Raw genomic sequence first — 24,217 nt, 5'->3', positions numbered from 1 at the left:
TGTCGATTAAAGAAGTCAATCTACGGGTTAAAGCAAGCTTCACACAATTGGTACCAAAAATTCACCACTTTTCTTTTGAGAATGGGGTTTTGTCAGTCAAAAGCAGATCACTCTTTGTTCTTATGGGATAAAGGAGGAGTTTACATGGCCGTTCTCATTTATGTTGATGATGTGATAATTATTGGAAACAAACCGAATAGCATTCAATGAGTTAAAGTGCAACTACATGAAGCCTTTAGTATCAAGGATTTAGGTGAAATTAAAAATTTACTTGGTATTGAGTAGGCCTGTCAAATCGGGCCGTCGTGTCGTGTTTTTGTCTGACACGACACGACACGACAATGTTTTTTTTGTAACACGAACACGACACGACACGATGTCGTGTTTTTTTTCACTAACACGAAAACGAACCAATTAAAAAACGACAACACGACAAAGATAATATTACATAACTATTATTTTTATTTAATTCATATTTAATCATATATAATACGATAAAAACGACAAACACATGCTCAATCGTGTCAATTTCGTGTGAATTTGTAAACACGAACACGACACGACACGACATCGTGTTTTTTATACTTGACACGAACACGACACGAAAACGAATTCGAATTTTGATTTCGTCACGATTTCATTTCATGTCGTGTATTTTTGTCGTGTCGTGTCATAAATTGACACTCCTAGTATTGAGGTTGCAAAAACTGATAAGGGGCTTGTCTTGAGTCAAAGAAAGTATGTCTCGGATATTCTTAAAGATAGTGGCATGCTAGGTTCTAAACCTATTCCGTTTCCTATTGAACAAAATTTGAAACTTGATCACTGTGAGAATGAAGATAAGGTTGATGCAAGCAAATTTTGTCGGCTTATTGGACGCTTGTTGTATCTACAAGCCATGCAAACTGATATTACATACTCGGTTAATGTTTTGAGCCAATTTGTTGTCGATCCTCGATGTAGTCACTTGGACTCTTTACACCGCGTGCTACGATACTTAAAAGGCACAGTTGGACAAGGTGTTCTTTTACCGAAAAGTGGAGATTACGTGTTGACAACATTTTCTGATTTTGATTGGCTAGGGTGTCCATACACGCGTCGCTCCATGACCGGTTATTTGATCGTGTTTGGTGGTGCTTCGGTTTCTTGGAAAACTAAGAAACAATCGATGGTCTCACGATCTTCAGCTGAGGCAGAATACCGGGCGATGGCTTCGACAGTTAGCGAGATTATTTGGATTCATTGGTTGCTTCGAGATTTACAAGTTGGTGTGGATGGACCTACTACTCTTTTTAACATGACAACCAAGCCGCCAGATACATCGCGAACAATCCCGTTTTTCATGAATGCACGAAGCATGTTGAAATGGATTGTTTTTTTGTTCGTGAACGAGTATTTCAAAGGAGATTATGCCCATGCAAATTAATACCAAAATGCAAGTTGCTGATTTACTCACTAAGGGCCTTGGTGTAGCTCAGTTTCAATTTCTTCTTGGCAAGACGAGCATTGTCAATTTACATGCTCCATCTTGAGGGGAGTATTGGATATTGTTTTTTTTAGTCAATCTTTGTCTAGTATTAGTTTATCCTTTTCTTAGCCAAGTCCGATACTTTTGTGAATTGGTTATTCTCATTGTACACGTCTTCTATTTATTATTAGCTTGCCATATCAATAAAATAGTTTTGAACGATTCTCTGAATAATACCATAGATTTCTATACTTTGAAGTGCCTCAACATTGGTGCATTGTTAGATTCTACAATACAACTTTATAATAAGTATAGCCTTTTAAAATAAGCTTGTAAACTTGCATGAACCAACAACCTTGATAACGAATTAGGAAACTATATTGTATCAAATATATACAGTTTATAGCTATTGAAGAAATTATCAATTAAGATATTTGTCAATGTGGAGAGATAATGGCTCCGAAGTTCTGTCTTTTGGCAGTTACAACATAAGATTTACTAACAGCCAAAGCTTTCATGTTAGCTTTGTAATTTTTTATTTTTTTTGCCAGTCACTGGATTGTATTACAATATTAAACAAGACAAATACTTTAGATGGAAGTACGATTTAAAAGATTACAACACTCAATTCTACATTTCGTTTTACTTTCTTTTGAATGGTTTTCAAGATTTTTAATTTGAGAGTATGTTAAAGAATCAATTTTTAGTTTGGTCTAGTATTCTCGTATTCAAAAATGGAACCTAGTTGGTTTTCTTATTTCTTGGATTTAACACCAAGCTATATGTATTTTTTAAGTTTAAACAAACTCAAAAATATAATATTTGAATTAGCATATACCATTGTTGTAAAAATCCCGACTAGGTCCCGATTAATCCCTAGGCGCTACTCGACCGATTAAAGGGCGCCTAGCGATTAATCCCTGCATACATAATAAGTGAAACATTTTAAAACGAAGAAATTTTAGCATTTTAAAGAAGTTTTATCTCAATGGAAACTATTTGAGGCATGATTAGTGTTGTATTAATCATATTAACCTATTTTGTTATCATATTAATGGTATTTACGAAATTTGATATGATTCTAGTCATATTTATTTATTTTTAAATTGAAGAAATTAGCAATTAATGGTACCCGATTAATCATCTGATTAATCTCCGCCTAGCCGATTAATCCCTTGACCCCAGTCCACCGACTAGCTAACGTCGAGCGTTTTTTGCAACCTTGGCATATACTTACTGATAGTTAGATTTCTACAGCATTAGACAAAATCCAACATGCTTATAAACCATAATCAATAATTTCAATATTACCAAAGAACAAGGTCTTTTTCGAATAAGCCAATTCATTTGGGACCCTGCAGATCCACTCTTTTTCCTATTCAAAGCTCAGCCCTTTGTCTCTGTGTTTTCACATCGAGAATTATTTGCAGATGAAGAGATGTCAAAGGGGCTTCTTACTCCCCAAAAAAATCGTCCTACATCTCTATATAAACGTTGGTTTATCAAGAAGACGCAAGAAAAGCACTTCGAATTGTTGATTAATCGCCAGAGATGGCTTAGAACCAATCGTTCATTATCTAATGGATCTTTCCGTTCTAATACTCTATCCGAGAGTTATCAGTATTTATCAAATCTGTTCCTATCTAACAGAACACTATTGGATCAAATGACAAAGGCATTGTTGAGAAAAAGATGGCTTTTCCCGGATGAAATGCAAATTGGATTCATGGAACACGATAAGGATTTTCCATTCCTTAGCCAGAAAGATATGTGGCCATGAAAGGCGAAGAAAGGCTGGAATGCCAACAGGCGTATAAGTTAATTTTCAAATATTCACTTTTTTGGAATTTCAAATTATCATGTTGATATTATAGTTTATTTAAAATATTGGGGTTATTTTATATGTAGCCATCATCATGTATGCCGATTAACACATATAGTCCTCAATGTTCTAATAAATAAATGTTTACTAGTAAATTTAGAAATTTGGTTTCAATTGACCATTATCGCATGATATAGCAAAAAAATGAAAAAAAAAAAAAAAAAAAAAAAAAAAAAAAAAAATCATTTTTCATGCCTACATGACGTCCACTTTGAACACATTTTGATCACAATATGTCTATGTGGATTTTTTGTTTAATTCTTATTTTTAAATTATATTCTTTAAATTTTAAGATTATATTTTTGTTTACGTTTATGACATCTCTTACATTTAATTTTAGAAACATCACACCCCACATACACACACATACAAAAGATAAAAGCCAACAAAATGGATGTATAGAAAGATTAATAACATTAACACTAAAATTGTGAGACTTATACTTAATTTTGTTTGATTCCTATCGTTTATTGTGGCTAAAACTCATTTCAAATGTGGACAAGTAACAGAATGTTGATCTTGCCAATGCAAATGTACAACTACAATTGCATCAAGTACAACTTCACAATCCTCTACACATTTCAACCTATGAAGTATAAATACAACCCACATCAACCTTCAATATACACACTCCAAAACACTCGAATCAACCCATTTTAACCATTTTGTTATCCTTGAAAACCATGGGTGTCTTGACATATACCGATGAACACATTTCAACCATCCCTCCATCAAGAATTTTCAAAGCCTCAATTATCGACTCCCACAATTTGATGCCAAAACTCTTGCCAGATGCTATTAAAAGTGTTGAGTTTATCAAAGGTGATGGTGGGGCCGGAAGCATTAAGCAGATTAACTTTGCAGGAGGTAAACTTATATCTGATCCAATATCTATTAATAGTGGCAAATATTTGTGTCTAATTAAATTCTTGTATGTAGGTTTTGTGAAGCACGAAATAGATGAAATGAATGAGAAGACATTCACATACAAGTATAGTTTGATTGAAGGTATGGGCATATCAGACAAGATTGAAAAGGTGTCGTATGATATTAAGTTTGAGGATTCATCTGATAATGGCACCATTGCAAAAATGACCACAACTATTTACACCCATGGTGATTTTGAGCTCAAGGAAGAAGAACTAAATGCAGGCAAAGAAAAGGTTTTAGGGCTTTACAAGGTTGTGGAAGCTTACCTCCTCAAAAACCCTGATGCATATGTCTAATAATTCACAATGTTTTCTTGACATAAACATCATACCATAAATAAAATTTGTCTCAAAAATGTGTTTCTTGAAATAATGAAGAGAATTCAAGATTTATTGGCTTACTATGAAGTTGTTGTGTAAACCAAAAAAGATTTAGTGTTGGTGTAACTTGATGCTAATAACTTCCCCACATTTGTTGGCTGAGAGAATGCTAAATCAGAATGTTCTAGAATCACATCCGAACTAAAACTTTTCCTACAATCATATGAAAAAAGAAAAGTGTAAAACTTTAAAGGCATAAGTGTGTGTGTGTGAAGGGGTAAGGGTACCTTGTGGCTTCGAGTAAATGAGTGGCAATGTGTTTTCTTCTGTTGGAGGGTGTGACCCAAATTGCACGGATTCCACAAACAGCAGGGATTGAGTCTTTTTCACAAATGATGGCTCCAAGAAGAGTGTCATTTGAATTTCTTTGATTTTTATCTTTTTTTATGATTTCTCTTTGGAAACTAATGCTACCGAATTGTAGAGTGGCTGGAGTTGACTTTTTGACCTTTTTTAGAGTGGTGGTGACGTCATGGTTTTGGTCTGAGTTTGAAACTAATGGATACGCTTTGTTTATTGGCTCTGCAACTAGACATCCAGCAACCCGTTGGGAGGAGATATAAAGATAAACCTATACATGAAAATTGAAAGATTAGTTACAAAATCGGGAAACAAGAAAGTCATTAAATCAAGAAAATATTGAAGGGATTTGTGAAAATTAGTCACCTTACAGTGTTTATGGAAGATCCATCCATCACCAAGCTCCATCTCCATCATCTTTATAACCTCCTCAACCTGTAATTACGAACTTTTATTAAGCAAGAAACTGATTATTTAAAAGATGTTGAATGTACCTTTTTTATATGAGCAGGAGGATCATCATTAAGGACCAAAATAATACGTCCATGTTCTAATGAGTGTGTATCTATAGCTCTTTCATTACGCCAACCCTTAAGTGTAAAATCAATGAAGAATGAATGAGTAGAAGAAAATATTGGAAACTAACATAAAAGATATAAGGATAAAGAATCTACCTTGAATTGAATACCATGAGTGCAGCTTTTGTGAAATTCTTTGTGAACCTTTGTATCTTCTTCATCTCCTGGAGCAAACTTGAATCCACAAGTTTTACAAGTGTGTAATAGAAAATCGGATTGACCTAGATCCAAATGAAACTGTGCATACTTCCTTTTCTTGTTTAAAACTTTTTTGGAATTTGTTGAAACTAACTGTTGTCCAAAATTAAGTTTGTTTGGATCATTTTCTTTGAAAAGATCATCATTAGCTCTGCGTATCGAAAACCAAAAGTCAACTTTAGTCAGGTAACTTCTTGTATGGTAAAAATGGAACAAAATGCTACTCATGGAATATACCCATCTGTGTTTGGAGCTCGTCGAGTGTATATAATGGGAATTTCGGGTTCTCTGGTGAAGTCTTCATCATCGGACAAGTTATCCGAAAGGGGAAGAGGTGGATTTAGGGCTTGGCTTCGTGATGTGGAAGAAGAAGAAGGTCTGAAGAAAGAATTTATTTTCGATTGCATTGATTGTTGTTGCTGTGAAGAACAAGTTGAGCTGAAGAATGACTTCCTAGATTACACTCAACGTATCATATAAGCATCAACAACATTGCAGTTATCATAACTGAACATAGTATGGGCAGCTTATCACAAAATTGAACATATTGAACCAAAATCAGATTCACAGAAACAGAAGCAAATTCACATTCACAGAAACTAAAGAACCAAATCTGATGCATCAATTCAATTTCATGTGCACTAATCAAAGTGGGTGTCCAGATTTTAACACTGATCAAACTAGAGAACCAAATCAAGATCATAAGGTAGTTCCAGCGCTAAGAAGAAAGAAGAATAGCAATAATACAGATTCTGTATATCTCTTATTTTGTATATAAGACCAGATTCCAGATGGAAATTTGAAGAAACACAAAACCAGCGATAAGAAGAAAGAGCGACAGCACAAAATTAATAATAATAATAATAATAATAATAATAATAATAATAATAATAATAATAATAATAATAATAATAATAATAATAAAAAGATAGAACGAATGCAGGAAGAAACGAACCTGTAGCTATGGGGTCGAAAGTCGAAGGTCTCCGGTAACTGTGGGGTGCGGCGCTCCGGCCGGTGGCTTCACAGGAGAAAAGCAGCACAAATGAGGCGTCTTCTGTTGTGTCGCAGTTTGGAATGCAAAACTGCGAGGTCATCTTTTGGCGCGGATGCTATGAAATTTGAGTTTCATTTTAATAGATTTTGATTTCCCGCCGGGGCAAATAAACCTAGGTAAAGCCCTAAAATCCTCCTTAATAAAAAGGTTTTTTCTCTCACATGCAAATCTTTTGATACTTGTTATTTTATGATATTTTTAAAATAAATATTATTTATTTTTTAATTTTTGATTTGTTTCAATTTTTAAAATTGAAGTCATATATATATATATATATATATATATATATATATATATATATATATATATAAAGTATTAAATACCATATATATGATATTAAATTGCAACAAATACATTTTTTCCTTTCTTATTTAAAATTGTACATTAATATTTTCTATTTACACTTTAATTTAATTTTTAATCTTTTTTTAAATCAACCCGTGTATTACACGGGTCTCACACCTAGTCCTCCTTAATAAATGAATGTTTTTTTACCACAGGTTAATCTCTCATAAAGTTTGACACTTGTCAGTTTATGGTATTTTTGAAATAAATATTATCCACTTGTCAATTTTTGGTTTGTTTCAATTTTTAAAATTAAAGGCATATACTTATATATGTAAAGTATTAAATATCATATATATGATATTAAATTGCAATAAATATGTTTCTTCCTTTCTTATTTTAAAGTTGTACATTAAAAAAATATTTTTTGTTTACACTTTAATGTTTATTTTTTTTTAAATCAACTCGTTAATACACGGGTGTCACACCTAGTTATTATTTTAAACAAAAATCTTTTTTGCTATATATAATAGTATTTTCATCATTTTATATTTATTTAAATTAAATTATTTTTCATATATTATTTTATGGTTTTTTCATTTTATTAAATTTTATATAGTATTTAAATATAATAATAAATAAATAATAATTTTATTTATGTAATTTTCCTTTTAATTTCAAAATTCCTAAACTAGAAGCCAAATAATCTTTTTGTTTATTTATTTAAATTATTTGTTTAAACTTTAAAAAAAAGGAACACTATGATTTCAATAATCCAATATTTGTTTAATTTTTCTATAAATTCAGACTTAAAATGTTTAGACATTCATATTTTTTGTTTAATAAACATGTATAATACACGAGTCTCATAGTTAATATATAATAAAAACAAAGGTTGTATGAATAACATATTTTTTATGACTTAAGCCACAATACATTTTGGTTTTAGAATTTTGTCATGATAATTTTGTATGTTGGGTTGGTCATATGTAGAAAATAAATTATGTATAAATAAAAATTATATAGAATATGACTTATTGAGGTAATTAACTTTTTGGTTTGTTCACATCTAGGTAACTAATTTTTTTCTCTATACATTTAGGTATCGAACTTTTTGAAAGTGTTCACGTATGATCATTATAAAATGTTGTAGCAGGTTTTATCCAGTCATAATGGTCATATATGAACACTTTCAACAAGTCTAATCCCTAGATATATACAAAAAAATAGTTACCCACATATGAACAAAACGAAAAATAAGAGTAAATTACACGAATGGTCCCCATGGTTTGGGAGAATTTTTGCATTTTGTCCCTAACTTATTTTTTTAACTCGGATGGTCCCTACAATTTGTTTTTGTTGCGCATTTGATCCATATCTTACCTAAAAAGACTATTGTGCCCTTAATAATTTATTTTTTAATTAATTTTCTTATTTATGTATTTATATTTTATATATATAAAAAAAAAAATTAATAGACCCCACATACATGTATATTCTCACCCTAAACTTGAAACCACATTTGAAATTTTTAATCTGGGTAACATCGATCACCATCCCACTCTTATCCTCCCCAACTTCTATTCCATTTTCATCTTTAGTGACATCGATGTCTTCACTATCCCTTTTTTTTTCGGTCTTCAACTCTGGCGAACCAACACCACAACCCACTGTCTCTTCATCGAATTTTCCACCACCACAACCCAATGCATCACAACTTCTATTTCACTTCCATCTTTTATGGTGTTGGTTCGCCTGAGTTGAAAACCCGAAAAAATAAGAGATTGTGAAGACGTTGATGTCACTAAAGATGGAAAGGAAATAGAAGTTGGGAGGATGAGAGATGGGATGGTGACTAGTGGGACCCAAATTAAATTTCTCATGTGTGGTTTCAGGTTTTGAGTAAGGAGAAACATATATGTAGGATCTTTTAATTTTTCTAAATATATAAATAAGAAAATTAATTAAAAAATAAAATAATAATGACACAATAGTCTTTTTAGGTAAGACAATGACCAAGAGCGCAACAAAATAAACAGTAAGGACCATCCAAGTTGAAAAATAAGTTAGGGACCAAACATATAAATTCCCTCAAACCATAAGAACCATTCGTGTAATTTACTCTTAATTTTTGTTTTGTTCATATTTGGGTAACTATTCACCTAGGTAACGAACTTGTTGAAAATGTTCACATATGACCATTATGATCGGTTGTAACTTGCTACAGTAGGTCATAATGATCATATGTTAACACTTCCAAAAAAACTCAATATTAGATGTGTACAAAAAAATAGTTACTCAAACGTGAACAAACCGAAAAATTAATTACCTTAATAAGTCATATTCCTAAAATTATAAAAGTTTATATATAGCGTAAAACAAAGGTTGTATGAATATTATATTTTTTTACTTTTGCCGCAATAGTTTTCATTTTTATATTTTTTCATAATAGTTTTGTATGTTGGTATATTTGATCCCTATGTAGAAAATAATTAGAAGGTTTATCCTTATAATTTATAGAAAATGTCATTGTCTATTCTTTTAAGTTTGGGTTTTAGATTTGGGCACTATACTTTTGTATGTTGGTAGGCTTGGCTCCTATGTAGAAAATAAATTACAAAGGTTGTTTATATAATTTATAGAAAATCTCTTTCTGTATTTTTTATTTTTTATTTTTTTTTTGAAATGGTTTAGGTGCATAAAAAATATACTATTTTGATTTGAGACTTTGACCGCAATAATTTTGTATGTTGTTGGGCTTAATCCCTAAGGAAAAAAACATATTACATAATTTTTAATGTAATTTATTATAAAAGTAGTTGCACATACTTTCTTTTAAATAAAATGGTCCATGTGTAAAAAAAAAAAAAAAAAAAAAAAAACTAGAAATATTGTTCTCACTAAGACTTGAGGGAGTGGGAGGGAAACATTCCTCATTTTTTTTGTGGGTTACACTATCATTTTCCTCATTTTCTTTTCCCTCACCTAAAACCCAAAGAATGAGTGGGACCCTTGGTGGGAAGTTTCTCTCACTATTTTTTTTAATAAAATTAAATTATTTTTTATGATTTATAATTTTTAAATTTAAAACAACCAAAAAATTTAATTAAAAAGAAAATGCATTTCATTAGTTAAAATAAAAATTACAATAAACCAAAAATTTTAAAAAGTTGAAAAAAAACACAAACAAAAAAAAATCAAACAAACCAACAACAACCTACGGAAAATATTTTTTCATAATTTTTTTCTTCTTCTTCATCACGAGCTCGAGAGCCGATCCCCAGAGATTGTCGGTGTTTTCCATCAAGAAATTCATATCCTCCATTTCTCGTCTCTCCGCTCGTTCCTTCTTCCTTGTTTCTTCTTTTTCTTTGTCGAACGTCAAACGTTCAGAGAAACTAAGATTATATCGATCAAACGACACTGTTATTTTCCGCATTTCGTCAAGGTCTATGCTGAAATCTGATGCACCCGAAGAAGTCCCTTTTCCCTTCCTCTTTGTTTTGTCCCCACCCATCGGTCAGACAATATCTTCTAGCTCGAGTTCGTCGTCCTGATTTAAATCTAGACCGACCCGAGCATCGGAGGAAGTTGTGTAACCACTAGAGCCCGTTTTTCGTTCGCTTTGGTTGTCGGACTCCAAAAATAAAATTTTGCTCGTATTTTTTCCACCTTGGACATCGAATCAATAATTTCTAACAATCATGCCACTTGAATGGTTTCCGACTTCCTCGAGGTAGAATTGCAAAGCTTCTTGAAGTATTTGTTCGTAGCCTTGGCCGCTTTTTCGTTGGGTTTTTAGGTTGTTGTACAACCTATTTATTTTTGAAACCCCCCTTTGCTATTTCTCGAAACTTCGAATTCATTGGTGCTTCGTACGGTAGTCGTCACCTTTGTCTAGCTCCTCCCGAAACCGTTCTAAAATGTGTAACCAAAAAATGCTCTCCCAGTTGTGCATCTCCATGAATTGAATCCTCATAAATGTCAGCCCAAACTTTTACCAAAACTAGCTATTCTTGTGGAAGCCATGTTGTCGGCTTTTGTCTTCCCGGTTGTGCGACACCCTCGTGCGTTTGTTTTTTTCCCTTTACGTCGTTGTGGGGGTGGTGTGGGTTGAGTTTCGGGAACCATCTTTTCTTCTTCCGGGTCATCCAACTCATCGACAATTTGGAATTGTTGTTAAGTTTGGGTTTGAGTTTGTAGTTGGTTGGATTTGAGGTTGATTTGGCAAATGTTGATCGAGAAAAAACAATAAAGTTTGAAAACATTTGCGGAGTAACATTTGGAACTTGGATCGGGTGATATTGTCTAACATTTTGGTATTGAAATTGTAGTGGAGATTGAATGGGAGCAGCGAGTTGAAGACGATAAACTCCTTGGGATGATGAATCGATAGCAAACATGTTTCGAGTAGGGGTTCTTAAACTCGAACCATGACTTTTTTTCCTTCGATCGGAAGTTGGGGTTTGATTGTCGGGATTCTTTTTTTTTTTTTTTGAAGAAAATAAAGGGAGTAGAATGGTTGTTTGTATGTACGATACCCTTGTCAGATTTCAACATTTTTGTATGTACGATACGCAGAGTCATGCCCTTTTAATCGCGAAACTTCGAAGAAGCATAACTTCTTCATACGAAGTCAGATTTCAACATTTTTTGTATGTACGAAACCCTTGTCGGATACATCATAACTTTGGTTAAGGATATTTATCCTAAATAACATTATATCAAAAAGTCATTTTTATAGTTTATTATACTTAATTAATTAGTCTGAATCTATGGGCGTTACAACAGTCTTTCATGCAAGAGTCACAAAGACAATCTAGAAACTTATATAGTATAGTGAGAAGATTCACCTGTCTCACGAGGTCAGATAAACCACAACTTAAAGCTGTGGAACAGGTGCTACAACACACCTATCGAACCAAACAAGGTCCAACCTTATCCTATACTCTAGAACTAGTAATTTGACCAAAAGTCAACCTAGATCAACAAGGCAGTAGTCAAGGTTAAAGTCAACGATCAATATCTCCATAAGTTGAACCTTATGTCGTGACCAACCCATGGTCACGTCGTGAGAAACGCACCCGGCTCAATCCCAAACTTGGTCACGATCTAACTCAACCAACCCAGTCTCGATTCAAGCTACTGTCACATTGTGAAAGAATCTGTCCAAAATAACCGGGAAATCCCCAGTTGTCACGTCGTGAAACTGGGTTTTCCACTACTTAATGGATCCAACCCTCCATTCATTAAGCCACCAACTCATTCATTCCCAAAGGTTTCCCAAACGTCCAATACAACCTAAAGATCGATGCTTTTCAATCATGCATGTCCATTGTAAGTCTAAAGCTCAAAATGGGTAAAAAATTGAGAAACAACACCAATAATATCATGCATGGGTTCAATATACTAGCAAACTTCGGATCTTATCCATATATTCAACAAGGGACTTCAAGGACCCATAAAGTTGCTAAATTTATGGAATCCCACCATGACAACTAGCTCAAACTTGAAGATAAAGGGACAAAGGCTTAGATCTAGCAACCTAGAACAATAAAGTTTGGATCTTGAACACTTACAAAGGGCCAAAGATGCCCAAATGAAGCCCCAAAGCTTGCTCATATGCTCACAACACTACCAAAGCCTTATTCTTCCTTCAAAAGCAACCAAAAACACCATGGTGAGCTTAAAAATGGATGAGACAGATTAAGATTTCTTCAAAAGGGTTTAGGAGGTGATGGAGGTTGAGGGTAAAGGAAACCCTTAGCCCCTCACTTCCTTTAAATAGGGTCCAAGTCCGAAAATTAGGGTTTTCCCCCGATCAAGTGTCACTTCATGACAATCATAGTGTCATGTTGTGACACTTAAATGTGACTCACGTCTCTCGTAGCCATGTCATGACGTGACAATGCCTCCCCTACGTCGTGACTCCCTTAAAACTCATATTTTACTTAAAATTCCATACATAGATGATTAAGATGTTATATCATGAGTTACTTGTCTGTATGTCTTAATTTATTAAGACCAACACATAACTTCATTTCATACATCATTCCACCGATCTGATCATGACTGCTCAATTTACAAGTCATTTATTCATGAGTTATTATAAAAATCACCTTTTACATCAAACTTAGTTATATCATATGAATTGATTATTTACATGTCTTAATCCGTTAAGACATCAACTTCACTTCACCTTATTTACAATTTTACCAACTTGAATATTACAGCTCAAAGTACAAGTCACTTATGCATGACTTAATTCATTCATCCAAATTCAGTTATACTTCACATATAAGTCATCCGTATGGCTTAATTAATTAAGTTGTGAACTCAATTTCACTTAAATTCAGAATTCACCAATCAAAGGTTTGTAACCATATTCTCAATCTCAAGAAATCACAAACAAAAACAGTTAATACTGACGTTATATATTAGTAAACATGTTTACTACACCCAATTTATGAATACCTTCATGATTAGAACCCACAACAAAAATATATGGAGTTAGGGTTTACATCACCCCTTTATAATTTCTCCACAAAAACCCTAATTAATCTCACTATAATTAATTAATACCTTATAATCCAAGTTGTGGAGTTAAATTCTTGATTTCCTTGATGTTTCTAACTCGAAGTCTTGATCTCCACGTGTTCTAGCCTCAAAATCTCAATTCCTTATATTCTATGAAGTATAAGATTGATAAATGGGGTAAATTTGTGACTTGGGTCTTTAAGACCCATATTTTTTTAATTATGACTTGTTTCCACGTCGTGGTAATTGATGACCATGCCGTTTTTCTTTTGCAATATATTTACCTAAACTTTGGACGATTATAACTTCTTCATTTGAACTTGGATTTCAACGTTCTTTATATATATATGCATTCGTATTCAAGTCAACTACAACTTTCTTTTACATTTCTTTGCCAAAATAGGTTATATTTTTATTTATCATCTGACATACCACAGGGTATGCATGGTATATCCCTTAATGTTACACACAAACTCATACTTTACATTCGCCTTTCGTGTACTTTAGCAATATACACGATTTAATCTTTTGTTCAACCAATAAAGGTATCATACCCTTATTAATATATAAGTTATATGAAATGGGTATTGCAAGTGGAGGCTGAAAAATGATGAATTATAAGGCTACTAGTCTTTAAATACTCCAAAAAAAAAAAATAACCTAAAAACGCACAACCCACTGGTTCGGAGGCACCCTACGCTCCCTAAAGGGCTCTCTGTGCTTCTCAGATAAAATTATGGATTTCCAGTTTTCAACGAATTATTCCAACAACCATAAGTTGTTCGTTCTAACTCCGTTTTCAGTGATCTTTATATGTACACGAATGTATTTACATGCCCAAAGTTCTATCTAATTACATTTGACTTAAATCATTCGGAACTTAATTTACTAACTAATGCAAAAAGTCTAGAATATTACTTTTTTTTTTCTCATTCCACCATTTGGCTCTAAAATAGAATTCAAAAGCTTAAATCACCTAACCAACATTACCAACATCCAATAAGGCTTAAACTTTATTTTCTTGAAGCCCAAAATCTTTACTCGACCAAATTACGGTCTGCTATCCCGAAATTAGAAAATAGAAACTAGGTGTGATAGTCCATTGTTATAGCCACCACAAACTACCATGACCATGACCGATCACAAACCACTGAGGTGGCGTTCACGACCTGTGGTCATTGCCACATAAGCCACAAAATCCCTTCGTTGAAAGTACTCCGAATGACCATAGATCTATAAAATAAAATTTTATAAAAATTAATATTCTAAATATTAATAGATTTTTTTTTTCAATAAAGTTAAAATGAAAGATTGATAATAGATAACAACTTCTCAGAGTAATGAACTTTTAATTTTATTTACATTTAATCATTTTTCTTTTTTATATATAACTGAGATCATAATGATATTTTTTAACATAAAATAAATTCACTAGTAAACTATGTAAAAAAAAAAGAAGTAAAAACTCGATTACCAATCATAAGTCATTTTCCCAGGTTCATCTATTTTACTAAGGTCTCTCTTTCTTTTATTTATTTTTTTCTTTTTTTTCCTTTTTTTTAAAAGATGCATCATGTTAAGCAAACGTAACATGTTTAAGAAAATAGCCGTGAAACATTTAAGAATCATGTCGACTTTGCATGTGTTCACAAGGACAACAAAGCCTTCAATACGGAATGTTCTCTTTGTTATTATGTATGTGTCATCGTTTTAGTGTTTGTTAGTTTTAGGTAACTCGACATGATATACATTATCTGCAACAATTTTTTTTTTCTTTGTTGTCCATGTATGCATACAACTTTAGTTCCTGGATTGAAGCTCTTTGTCCTTTATGTACTTTTTCCATTAAAATTTAGTGGCTACAAAATTTTGACCATATAGAAACAATACACAAATACACCAGCAAATCTCAGCTTCACATTTTATAAGTGTTGTCATGTTCCAAAGCCGCGCGTGTTCATTTCTTAATGATGGTGTATACAAATGTTGTCGACAATTGGCTAATAATCTAATTGTAAACATAAAGGTTATAGTATAAAAATAATGGAATAATTTTGTAAAATTTTATAGGTGTAATTTAAAAAGTTATTATAATTTCAGTTGGTTAAAAATTACAAATTGCACCACATAATAAGGTTTAACAAATTTATAAAATGCAAACTGCCCCATAAAAATTTAAATAATGTTATGTAATATGATTTGGTGAGGTATCAATACAATATAATAAATGTCATACTAAACAGTGTCTTGATGAATCGGTTCTATTATAATAAAATACGTGAATCTCCGCATATTGCACAAATATATAATTATATAGTTAAAATAATAATTACTAACAAATTATTACTTAAAATAAATATAATTTCTTAAAAATGATTAATAAACACAAAATTAATTAAAATAAAAACACTTCACTACATAAAAAAGATACACAAAAAAATCAAGATTAATTTAAAAAAAACCTAAAAAAAATCAAGATTAAAAAAACACAGATTAGATTTAAAGAAAAAAAGACCTAGAAAACATAATTAAAAATTACATAATAACCCGAATTTGAAAAAAAAAATGTCACTCGGAATCATCGTCCTCGACTTTGTCATCGTTATCCGAATCTTCGTCCGAGTCCTCAACGAACATATATGAATCTTTATCTGATTCGTCAAAAAAATCATCATGTCAATACTCTATCTGGAGTTGTATATGAACCCTATAAACGTGCTCCACCAATTCGCATAAAAGGGAGTGATGAATGTCACGATCATGTACTTCTCTTCTATTTATCCTATGCTCTTGCGTACCAACGACTACTCCTTCCACATTTGAAAAAAAATCGTTTTCGTTGTATCGACATATTGTTTTTCCTTCATCTTCTATAATCATATTATGTAATATGATGCACACATACATTATGTGTTGCAACCTTTTCACTTAATATGATTGTTCCCCTACTTGTAGTACTTGCCAACGCATCTTGAATACACCAAATGTTCGCTCCACGTCCTTCCTAGCCGACTTGTGTGTTTCCTTAATCTTTTTTCTTTTTTCGTCGTTCGGACATGTGAACGTTTTCACAAAAAAACAGATAAGGGAGGATATATCCTGCCAGTAAGATAGTACCCGAGCTTATATGCTAACTCATTTGCTTCAAACGGTACATCGCATGAATTTCCAAGGTAGATGTTGTTGAATACCGACGACTGGTCTAGAACATTGATGTCATTGTTTGCACCAACTGGACCAAATAATGCATGCCATATCCAAAGATCATGTGATACGATTGCTTCTAGAATAATTGCCGACTCTTCATGGTCGCCTTACATGTATTGACCATGCTATGCGTTGGGGCACATCGCCAACTGATACTACGTATGACCAATACATGCAACTGATACTACCTAGCATTCTCGGGAATCCATGCTTACTTTCATGCACTGTGTACAATTGGTGGACATTGTTGATTGTTGGTTTGCACAAATATTGTTGCCTGTAAACCAAAGTAATAGATTTCGCGAACTTGTACGCACTTTCTCGTGTGGTACGCTCAGACATCCTCAAATATTCGTCCCATTTGTCTGCGCCAATGCTATATGCTAACTGACGAATTACGATTGTGCATTTTTGATTTGGAGAGAAACCTTTTCTGCATCTCGCATCCCGTTTCCATTGGAAATATGGAAAACGACCTTCCAAATCACCAACAATACGTAAAAATAACTCCTTCCCCATCCCGAACCACCATCAAAACTTTTCAGCGTAAACGTCGTCATCTGCAAAATAGTATTCTATAAGACGATTGTGCCCAACTTTGTGATTTCTCCGCAACTAAGGGTTTCTTGTTTGAGATCGTGGACGTGAACTTTGACCTTGTCGATTTTGAAAATACGCCACAGTTTTTGTCATGACAGAATCGACAAATAATACCTCTTCTTGAACTGTTGAATTAGAGGACCAAGAAGACAACATTGTGTTTTAGTGGGTTTGAAAATACGCCACAGTTTTTTCTAGTTATTACTGCTGGAACAAGAAAAAGAATAAAAAATCGGCCAATCGGGTGAAGAAAGAGAAGACGGGACAGCTTCCCCTTGGACCGACCCACACCACCCAAACCGTGGTGGCGGTGTAGTGTTCCGGCTGCGATTCCCCTACATGCACCCTCTTTCTGCTATGCTCCGTATAGTCTTTAGGTGTATTATAAGTCAAGCTGTAATATTATATTATAACTTATTTTTGGAAATAAAAACTATATATTTTCTTGATTTCATACAATCTGCAATATTTTTCTTATCTCATCAAAACTATCATCAACCCCTTTTCTGAATTTTAAAGTTTACATGAGATATCACAAAAGAAAATTGTTTGATAAGAAAAGTACATTTAGAATTGCCGACATAGAACCCGGTTTATTTAAAATTGTTTTAAAATGTATCATCATATACAACATGAGTTTTAGGTTTGCTTTTGATAATCACGAGGCTTTAGTTTATATAATACGTTACATTTTGGTTTATTTTTCTGTTAAGGATCTAGTCATTACTAAATTCTATGGATTTTATCATACTAAAAAACAAAACAGAGGTTGAAAATAAAATATGTAAAATAATTAAATAGCCAAGCACATGTCCTCACATATGATCACACTTACAATATTATAAGGAGTGTCTAAATTTTGACTACATTATAATAAAACTTTATTATAAACTTTATTTACAACAATTAAATTATCAGCAAAACTTTATTAAGAAGTGTCTAAACTTTATTTACAACAATTAAATTATTAGCAAACTTTATTAAGGAGTGTCTAAACTTTATTATAAACTTTATGATCACACTTAAGAAAACATTTTTTAATATTATACATATACACGTTGATAAATATTTTGATAGCAAATTAAAACACCTTTTTGTAAATGACAAATAATTCATTTGGTTGAAAATATTAATCTATACAAAATTAACCCTCAAATTTATTGGATGGATAGCAATTTACTCATTATTTTATTTCACATTTTTTTTGAGGATATGCCAAGAATCTTCCGGCAAAGTCGAGAAAATAGAAAAACTAAACGTATTTCCACGTAGTTATCGATTTCATCCTAGGGTCCCACCAAAGAACCTATAGAGACTAGCCACGTCAGCAAGAAAATCCTAAATCCACATGGGACGCCACGTGTCAGCAACAAAGTTGGGCTTAAACCCAACAAGAAGATACCGGAACGAAACAAATTCTCATCAACCGTTAATTTCTCAGCCAACCCTTTTTCCCAAACACACACAACACGACACACGAAACACGAAACACGGCTTAATCGGTACACCTGCAAACCCCTCATCGGAATCTCCATCGATTTATTGATAAAGATGATAAACTTCAGGCCGTCGGAGAGTCGAACCTCCACGACGAGTTCATCCGTGACGGCGGAGAAAGCGTTTTCGTTCATATCGAAGGGATGGAGAGAAGTGAAAGATTCGACTGAAGCGGATCTCCAGTTGATGAAAGACAGAGCGACGTCGTTCAAGAACCTTGCGTCTTCGTTTGATCGGGAGTTTGAGAATTTTCTTACTTCTGCGTCAAGATCGACGTTTCCGGTAGCTGCTATCGCGAATTCTTCGTCTCCGACTCCGGCGGAGATTGATTTCGTGAAAAATTTGCAGCCGAAGCTTTCTGAGTTCCGTCGAGCGTACTCTTCGCCGGATTTTAGTAAGAAAGTTCTGGAAAAGTGGAGCCCTAGAGCTAAGATTAGGATCGATTTGTCGGCGATAAAGAATGCTATTGTATCGGAGGTGGAGGAAATTGATGAGAGAGAGAGGTATAGAAGGAGGTCGAGGACGAGGGTTGGGGATTTTAGCTGGGAGTGGAAAGGAGAAGGGATTGGGGACGCCGAGGAAGGCCAGCTTTCTCGGAATTGGGAGCCGATTAGGGCATTGAAAACGCGGTTACGGGAGTTGGAACAGAAGAGTTCGTCCTCAGAGATTATTGAAAGCCTCAAGAACAGTGAACTGGTCGAGAAAGTTAAATCTACTCTGGTAAGTTTCCCAAACTTTTTCCATAGAAGCAACATGTATGCTAAAATTGCCAGAATGTTTTGCTGTTATCAGTTTCGTATTCTATTTCGTTAAAAGCTATACACAAAAATAGCCACAAGGAATTACATATCAGAACTTGAAATTAATCTAAAAATGAGAACACTGAATAGCAAAGAGTTTAGGTCATCGCTCCTCATTGCTGAAAGATGTAATGTCAGGTAGTTATTTAGGGTTCTCTCTATGAACACACCTGAATCCATGCTTTAAAGTACTTAGTCTTGACTTATTGAAGGTTTAAACTCCTTAGGATTCATCTCTTATGAATTCATCTCTTTCTCTTGTTATGCCTCTTCTTACATGGTTTTTCCATTCTTCTTGCAGAAAGCAATCTGTAAGGAACCAGAGTACTCAAAGGTATGGATCTACATCTATTAAATTCTCCCCTTGTATCATTCTGCTTAATATCACTCTATTTTTTCCATTAATTGAAAATCTTTATGCTAAATAGTAAATATTCTGTTCAATTCACTTCAATCTCCCAGGAAGTCCAACCTTTAGATTTCCAAGAACTTCTGGCATGTCTAGTTAGACAATCTGGGCCATTTCTAGATCACCTTGGTGTCAAAAAAGGTAATCAAACTCAAAATTTCCCAATAATCTAATAAATCTATCCCAAAATAACACTCCTAACCTTGTTATAACATATACATAACAGATATATCTGACAAGATAGTCGAAAGCCTATGCAGCAAAAAGAAAAACCAACTTTCATTGAGATCATTTCCCACAGGAGAATCATCCATTCTTGAAGGAGATAACATAAACGATGAACTTGATTTAAGAATAGCAAGTGTGCTTCAAAGTACAGGTCATCACTATGAAGGTGGGCCATGGGATGATGTCAGCAAACAAGATGGAAAAAGACACGTAGCCATTGTTACAACTGCTAGTCTTCCATGGATGACAGGGACAGCTGTCAATCCCTTATTTCGCGCAGCATTCTTAGCAAAATCCCAAAAACAAAGTGTCACACTTTTAGTCCCTTGGCTTACCCAAACAGATCAAGAATTAGTCTACCCGAATAATATTACATTCACCTCCCCTGAAGAACAAGAAGTTTACATTCGCAACTGGCTCAAAGAAAGAGTAGGCTTCAATGCCGATTTCAAAATCTCATTCTACCCTGGAAAGGTACATTTTTGGTCCCTGACTATATCTGATTTTTTCAGTTTTGGTCCCAAAAAGTTTTCTTTCGTTATCTGTGGTTTTTGTTATGTTTTTGGTCTCCTTTTTTTTACAGTTTCAAAAAGAAAGGCGAAGTATAATCCCAGCTGGCGATACTTCAAAATTCATTTCATCAAAAGATGCAGACATTGCAATCCTTGAAGAACCAGAACATTTAAACTGGTATCACCATGGGAAAAGATGGACTGATAAATTCAATCATGTTGTTGGAGTTGTTCACACAAATTATTTAGAATACATCAAACGTGAAAAAAATGGTGCCCTACAATCCTTTTTTGTCAAACACATAAACAATTGGGTCACACGCGCCTACTGTGACAAGGTACACAATCTTTTAATTCCATTCTCTTCAAAATTCTTCGTCTTCAATCACCTAATTTTTATCTTTTTTTGTGTTTTTTAAGGTTCTTCGGCTTTCGGCTGCAACTCAAGATTTACCTAAGTCAGTTGTTTGCAATGTCCATGGGGTGAACCCTAAGTTTTTGGAAATTGGGGAAAGAATGTCGGCTGAAAAATTCTCAAAAGGGGCGTATTTTTTGGGGAAAATGGTTTGGGCTAAAGGATACAGGGAGTTGATAGATTTGTTATCCAAACAGAAGAATGATCTTAATGGATTTAAAATCGATGTTTATGGAAATGGTGAAGATGCTAATGAAGTACAAACCGCTGCAAAAAAACTAGAATTAAATGTCAATTTTATGAAAGGTCGAGACCACGCAGACGATTCTCTTCACAGGTAACATAACTTTTTTTAAATTATCAATTTACTTTAAAAACCGAAAAAAAAAATCATTTTTTTAACATGAATTTTTTTTTTTGGTTGCAGTTATAAAATCTTTGTAAACCCGAGTGTGAGCGATGTCCTCTGCACAGCAACAGCTGAGGCGCTAGCGATGGGTAAATTCGTAATTTGCGCAGACCACCCGTCAAACGAATTCTTCAGATCATTTCCCAACTGTTTAACCTACAAAACTCCCGAGGAATTTGTGAATAAAATTCGGGAAGCAATGTGTAGTGAGCCACACCCGTTGACACCAGAACAGAGATACAATCTGTCATGGGAAGCAGCTACACAAAGATTCATGGAGTTTTCAGATCTTGACAAGATTCTGAATAATAATAATTTGGAAATGGAAGGTGGTGTTAGAAAGTCAAAATCAGTTCCCAATTTGACTTCTGTGGTGGATGGAGGGTTGGCTTTTGCGCATTATTGTTTGACCGGTAATGAGTTTTTGAGGCGGTGTACGGGTGCGGTTCCCGGGACACGGGATTACAGTATGCAACATTGTAAAGATCTTCGGTTGTTGGCCCCACATGTGGAGAATCCTATTTATGGTTGGTAAATAGATGGAAAATAAAATTGGATATTAGGGTTTGTTTATATATTGGTTGATAATGCCTAACCACACTTTAATTACACTTTGTTGCTAGTTAGTGTAGTTGGATATTAGGGTTTATATTATATATTGGTTGATTCTGTTCGTATAGCGTTGGTGAACACATTAGGTTTTTGTTTGTTTACGTGATTGGAATTTGTCATTTGTGTGCTATTATAGATTTGTTTTTGTAATTGTTGGTATGTGTATATTAGATAATCTTGTTTACTTTTTGGATCACTAATCTCACCACTAGGTCTGTTAGGATAAAATAATTCTGCAACTCGTAATATAAGTTACAATTGGTCAAGTTTCTAAATTGGCAGTCATTTTCGCTTTTTTGTCTGAAGAGGTTATCAAAATGTTAAGTACAACAAAAAAGATATGGTTATTTTAGTGGATATCACTAACTTTTGAAAGTAAGTCTTATAATTTGCTCTTATGTATTAAACTAGTTGAAGCTCAAGGTGTGTTATGACAAAAGTTAATTAAACAAAAGATTCGATCATGCTTTCTCGGATGCAATGGTCACATTGTTCTTGTACATTTTACAGCTGTATAATCAATTTACTTTTTTGTTGATACTAAAAAATTAAAAATCACATCAATTATATAGTTACCTTGCAATAATAATTAAATTGACTAATGTAAAAACCAAAATTTGTTATTAATTTATTATATTTTGTGATAAAAAAAAATCCATGATCTAACGATATTAGAAATTGACATAAAGATGTCTTTCAACTAAATGCTAAATGTTCAAGAGGTGCCTGTGAGGCTGTGACAAAATGTGTAGATATATAAATAAGAGAAATTAAATTGTTCTTACCTTTTATAACTATAAATATTTCTACATATTAATTTTATTTTATGACACATGTTATCATTCCACCATTCAATTTAATTTTATTTGATATATTCATAAATATTCTTAATAAAATAGTTAAGTAAATATGGAATGACGACATGTGTCATAATGTTAGTGGGTAGGATTATTTATAGACATAAAAAATATTTAATTTCTCTATAAATAATGTATGTAAGGAATTTACCGTTCTAAAAAACTGTTATAGAGTCAAACAAAGGTTTGTTATGCGTAGTCGTTCCTCTTAAATATTTGTGGTAAGTAGCAATTTTTGAAATTTTCATATATAATTTCATTAAGTAACGCATGACGTGTCAAACATGGCGGGTTCTAATCTCTGAAGGACAAAATGTAACAGTTTGAAATGTGAAGGGGGCAAATTGGCAAAATATGAAACAGCCCACGATTTACGACTAGAAGCTAGAAAGGCCTCGAAGCTGTTTTATGGGCCCCGTTAACTCCAACTTTGACTAGAAGATTCGGTGTTTACTGAATAGTGGTCGACGTTGTATATTTTTTTCTATTCTCTTTTCCAAGCATTATTTTTACTTTTTTGGCATATTTATTCATACGTGAAACACGTTTCGTCGTTTCGTTTTTTTTTTTTTTGGTAATTGAATATATAATTATATATATAGGCATATCCCAAAAGTAGATTGGATCGATGAAGTATATAACGAATGGGCAATTTGCAAGTATCTAAAATAGGTTAATCGGGTGAGGTCAAGGTGTAAAAGTTAATTGTTTTTTTATTTTATTTTATTAAATAAGGGAAAGTGACTTACAAGCCTAATAGAGTTTTTAAAACGTTCAAAAAACCTCAATCATGTTTTATTTGTTCAAAAAAACCCAACGAACTTAACTATTTGTCTAAAAAAGCCAACGAAGTTTCCAAACCGTTCAAAAAACCCCAATTTGTCTGTTCAAAATTTTAAATTCTTTGAGATTTTTTGAACAAACAAAACATGATTGGAGTATTTTTGAACGGTTTGAAAACTTGGTTGGTCTTATATGTTATTTTCCTGATATGGCAATAAGCCACATCATCTGTTTCTCTTCTTTGACTTCCATAGAATTGAACAAAAGTATAAC

At 33.2% G+C, this 24,217-nt stretch overlaps 4 protein-coding genes across 7 annotated transcripts; 3 read left to right on the top strand and 1 right to left on the bottom strand.

Annotated features, from left to right (window-relative positions):
- The first annotated feature begins 769 nt into the window (after positions 1-769).
- Positions 770-1,426, top strand: LOC111916540 (secreted RxLR effector protein 161-like). Its single transcript, XM_023912203.1, has one exon. The coding sequence runs from the start codon at positions 770-772 to the stop codon at positions 1,424-1,426; it is 657 nt and encodes a 218-aa protein (XP_023767971.1).
- Positions 1,427-4,010: 2,584 nt separating this feature from the next.
- LOC111916641 (major allergen Pru ar 1) lies at positions 4,011-4,576 on the top strand. The gene is made up of 2 exons (XM_052771023.1): positions 4,011-4,217; positions 4,290-4,576. Exons 1-2 carry the CDS (start codon positions 4,034-4,036, stop codon positions 4,574-4,576), a joined length of 471 nt encoding a protein of 156 aa, XP_052626983.1. The 5' UTR covers positions 4,011-4,033.
- On the bottom strand, positions 4,377-6,867 carry LOC111916640 (protein CHROMOSOME TRANSMISSION FIDELITY 7). 4 transcript variants are annotated; one of them, XM_042901486.2, is made up of 7 exons: positions 6,692-6,867; positions 5,974-6,174; positions 5,635-5,887; positions 5,455-5,550; positions 5,327-5,395; positions 4,888-5,231; positions 4,377-4,813 (listed from the first exon to the last, which is right to left on the bottom strand). In XM_042901486.2, exons 2-7 carry the CDS (start codon positions 6,141-6,143, stop codon positions 4,681-4,683), a joined length of 1,065 nt encoding a protein of 354 aa, XP_042757420.1. In that variant the 5' UTR covers positions 6,144-6,174; positions 6,692-6,867; the 3' UTR covers positions 4,377-4,680. The 4 variants fall into 4 exon arrangements, with proteins under 4 accessions (XP_042757420.1, XP_042757421.1, XP_023768077.1 ...); XM_042901487.2 differs by having other exon boundaries at positions 5,974-6,155; XM_023912309.3 differs by having other exon boundaries at positions 5,974-6,189; positions 6,692-6,866.
- An 11,959-nt stretch (positions 6,868-18,826) lies between these two features.
- Positions 18,827-22,454, top strand: LOC111916639 (digalactosyldiacylglycerol synthase 1, chloroplastic). The gene is made up of 7 exons (XM_023912308.3): positions 18,827-19,639; positions 20,021-20,053; positions 20,182-20,269; positions 20,355-20,830; positions 20,940-21,206; positions 21,289-21,620; positions 21,711-22,454. The coding sequence occupies exons 1-7, from the start codon at positions 18,974-18,976 to the stop codon at positions 22,225-22,227; spliced, it is 2,379 nt and encodes a 792-aa protein (XP_023768076.1). The 5' UTR covers positions 18,827-18,973; the 3' UTR covers positions 22,228-22,454.
- Positions 22,455-24,217: the final 1,763 nt, after the last annotated feature.

Source organism: Lactuca sativa, chromosome 1, assembly GCF_002870075.4.
Source record: "Lactuca sativa cultivar Salinas chromosome 1, Lsat_Salinas_v11, whole genome shotgun sequence".
NCBI lineage: Eukaryota > Viridiplantae > Streptophyta > Magnoliopsida > Asterales > Asteraceae > Lactuca > Lactuca sativa.
The sequence above is the reverse complement of the archived record's forward strand: the minus strand, read 5'-3'. Positions and strand labels throughout refer to the sequence as shown.

What these genes read in the sequence shown, in the direction of transcription:
- LOC111916639 (XM_023912308.3), top strand. Translation starts at nt 18,974, where the DNA reads ATGATAAACTTCAGGCCGTCGGAGAGTCGAACCTCCACGACGAGTTCA. An exon ending in CACGCGCCTACTGTGACAAG is followed by an intron (nt 21,207 to 21,288) that starts GTACACAATCTT and finishes GTGTTTTTTAAG; the next exon opens with GTTCTTCGGCTTTCGGCTGC. An exon ending in GCAGACGATTCTCTTCACAG is followed by an intron (nt 21,621 to 21,710) that starts GTAACATAACTT and finishes TTTTGGTTGCAG; the next exon opens with TTATAAAATCTTTGTAAACC.
- LOC111916540 (XM_023912203.1), top strand. Translation starts at nt 770, where the DNA reads ATGCTAGGTTCTAAACCTATTCCGTTTCCTATTGAACAAAATTTGAAA.
- LOC111916641 (XM_052771023.1), top strand. Translation starts at nt 4,034, where the DNA reads ATGGGTGTCTTGACATATACCGATGAACACATTTCAACCATCCCTCCA. An exon ending in GCAGATTAACTTTGCAGGAG is followed by an intron (nt 4,218 to 4,289) that starts GTAAACTTATAT and finishes TCTTGTATGTAG; the next exon opens with GTTTTGTGAAGCACGAAATA.
- LOC111916640 (XM_042901486.2), bottom strand. Translation starts at nt 6,143, where the DNA reads ATGCAATCGAAAATAAATTCTTTCTTCAGACCTTCTTCTTCTTCCACA. An exon ending in CTCATGGTATTCAATTCAAG is followed by an intron (nt 5,551 to 5,634) that starts GTAGATTCTTTA and finishes TTTACACTTAAG; the next exon opens with GGTTGGCGTAATGAAAGAGC. An exon ending in CATTTACTCGAAGCCACAAG is followed by an intron (nt 4,814 to 4,887) that starts GTACCCTTACCC and finishes ATATGATTGTAG; the next exon opens with GAAAAGTTTTAGTTCGGATG.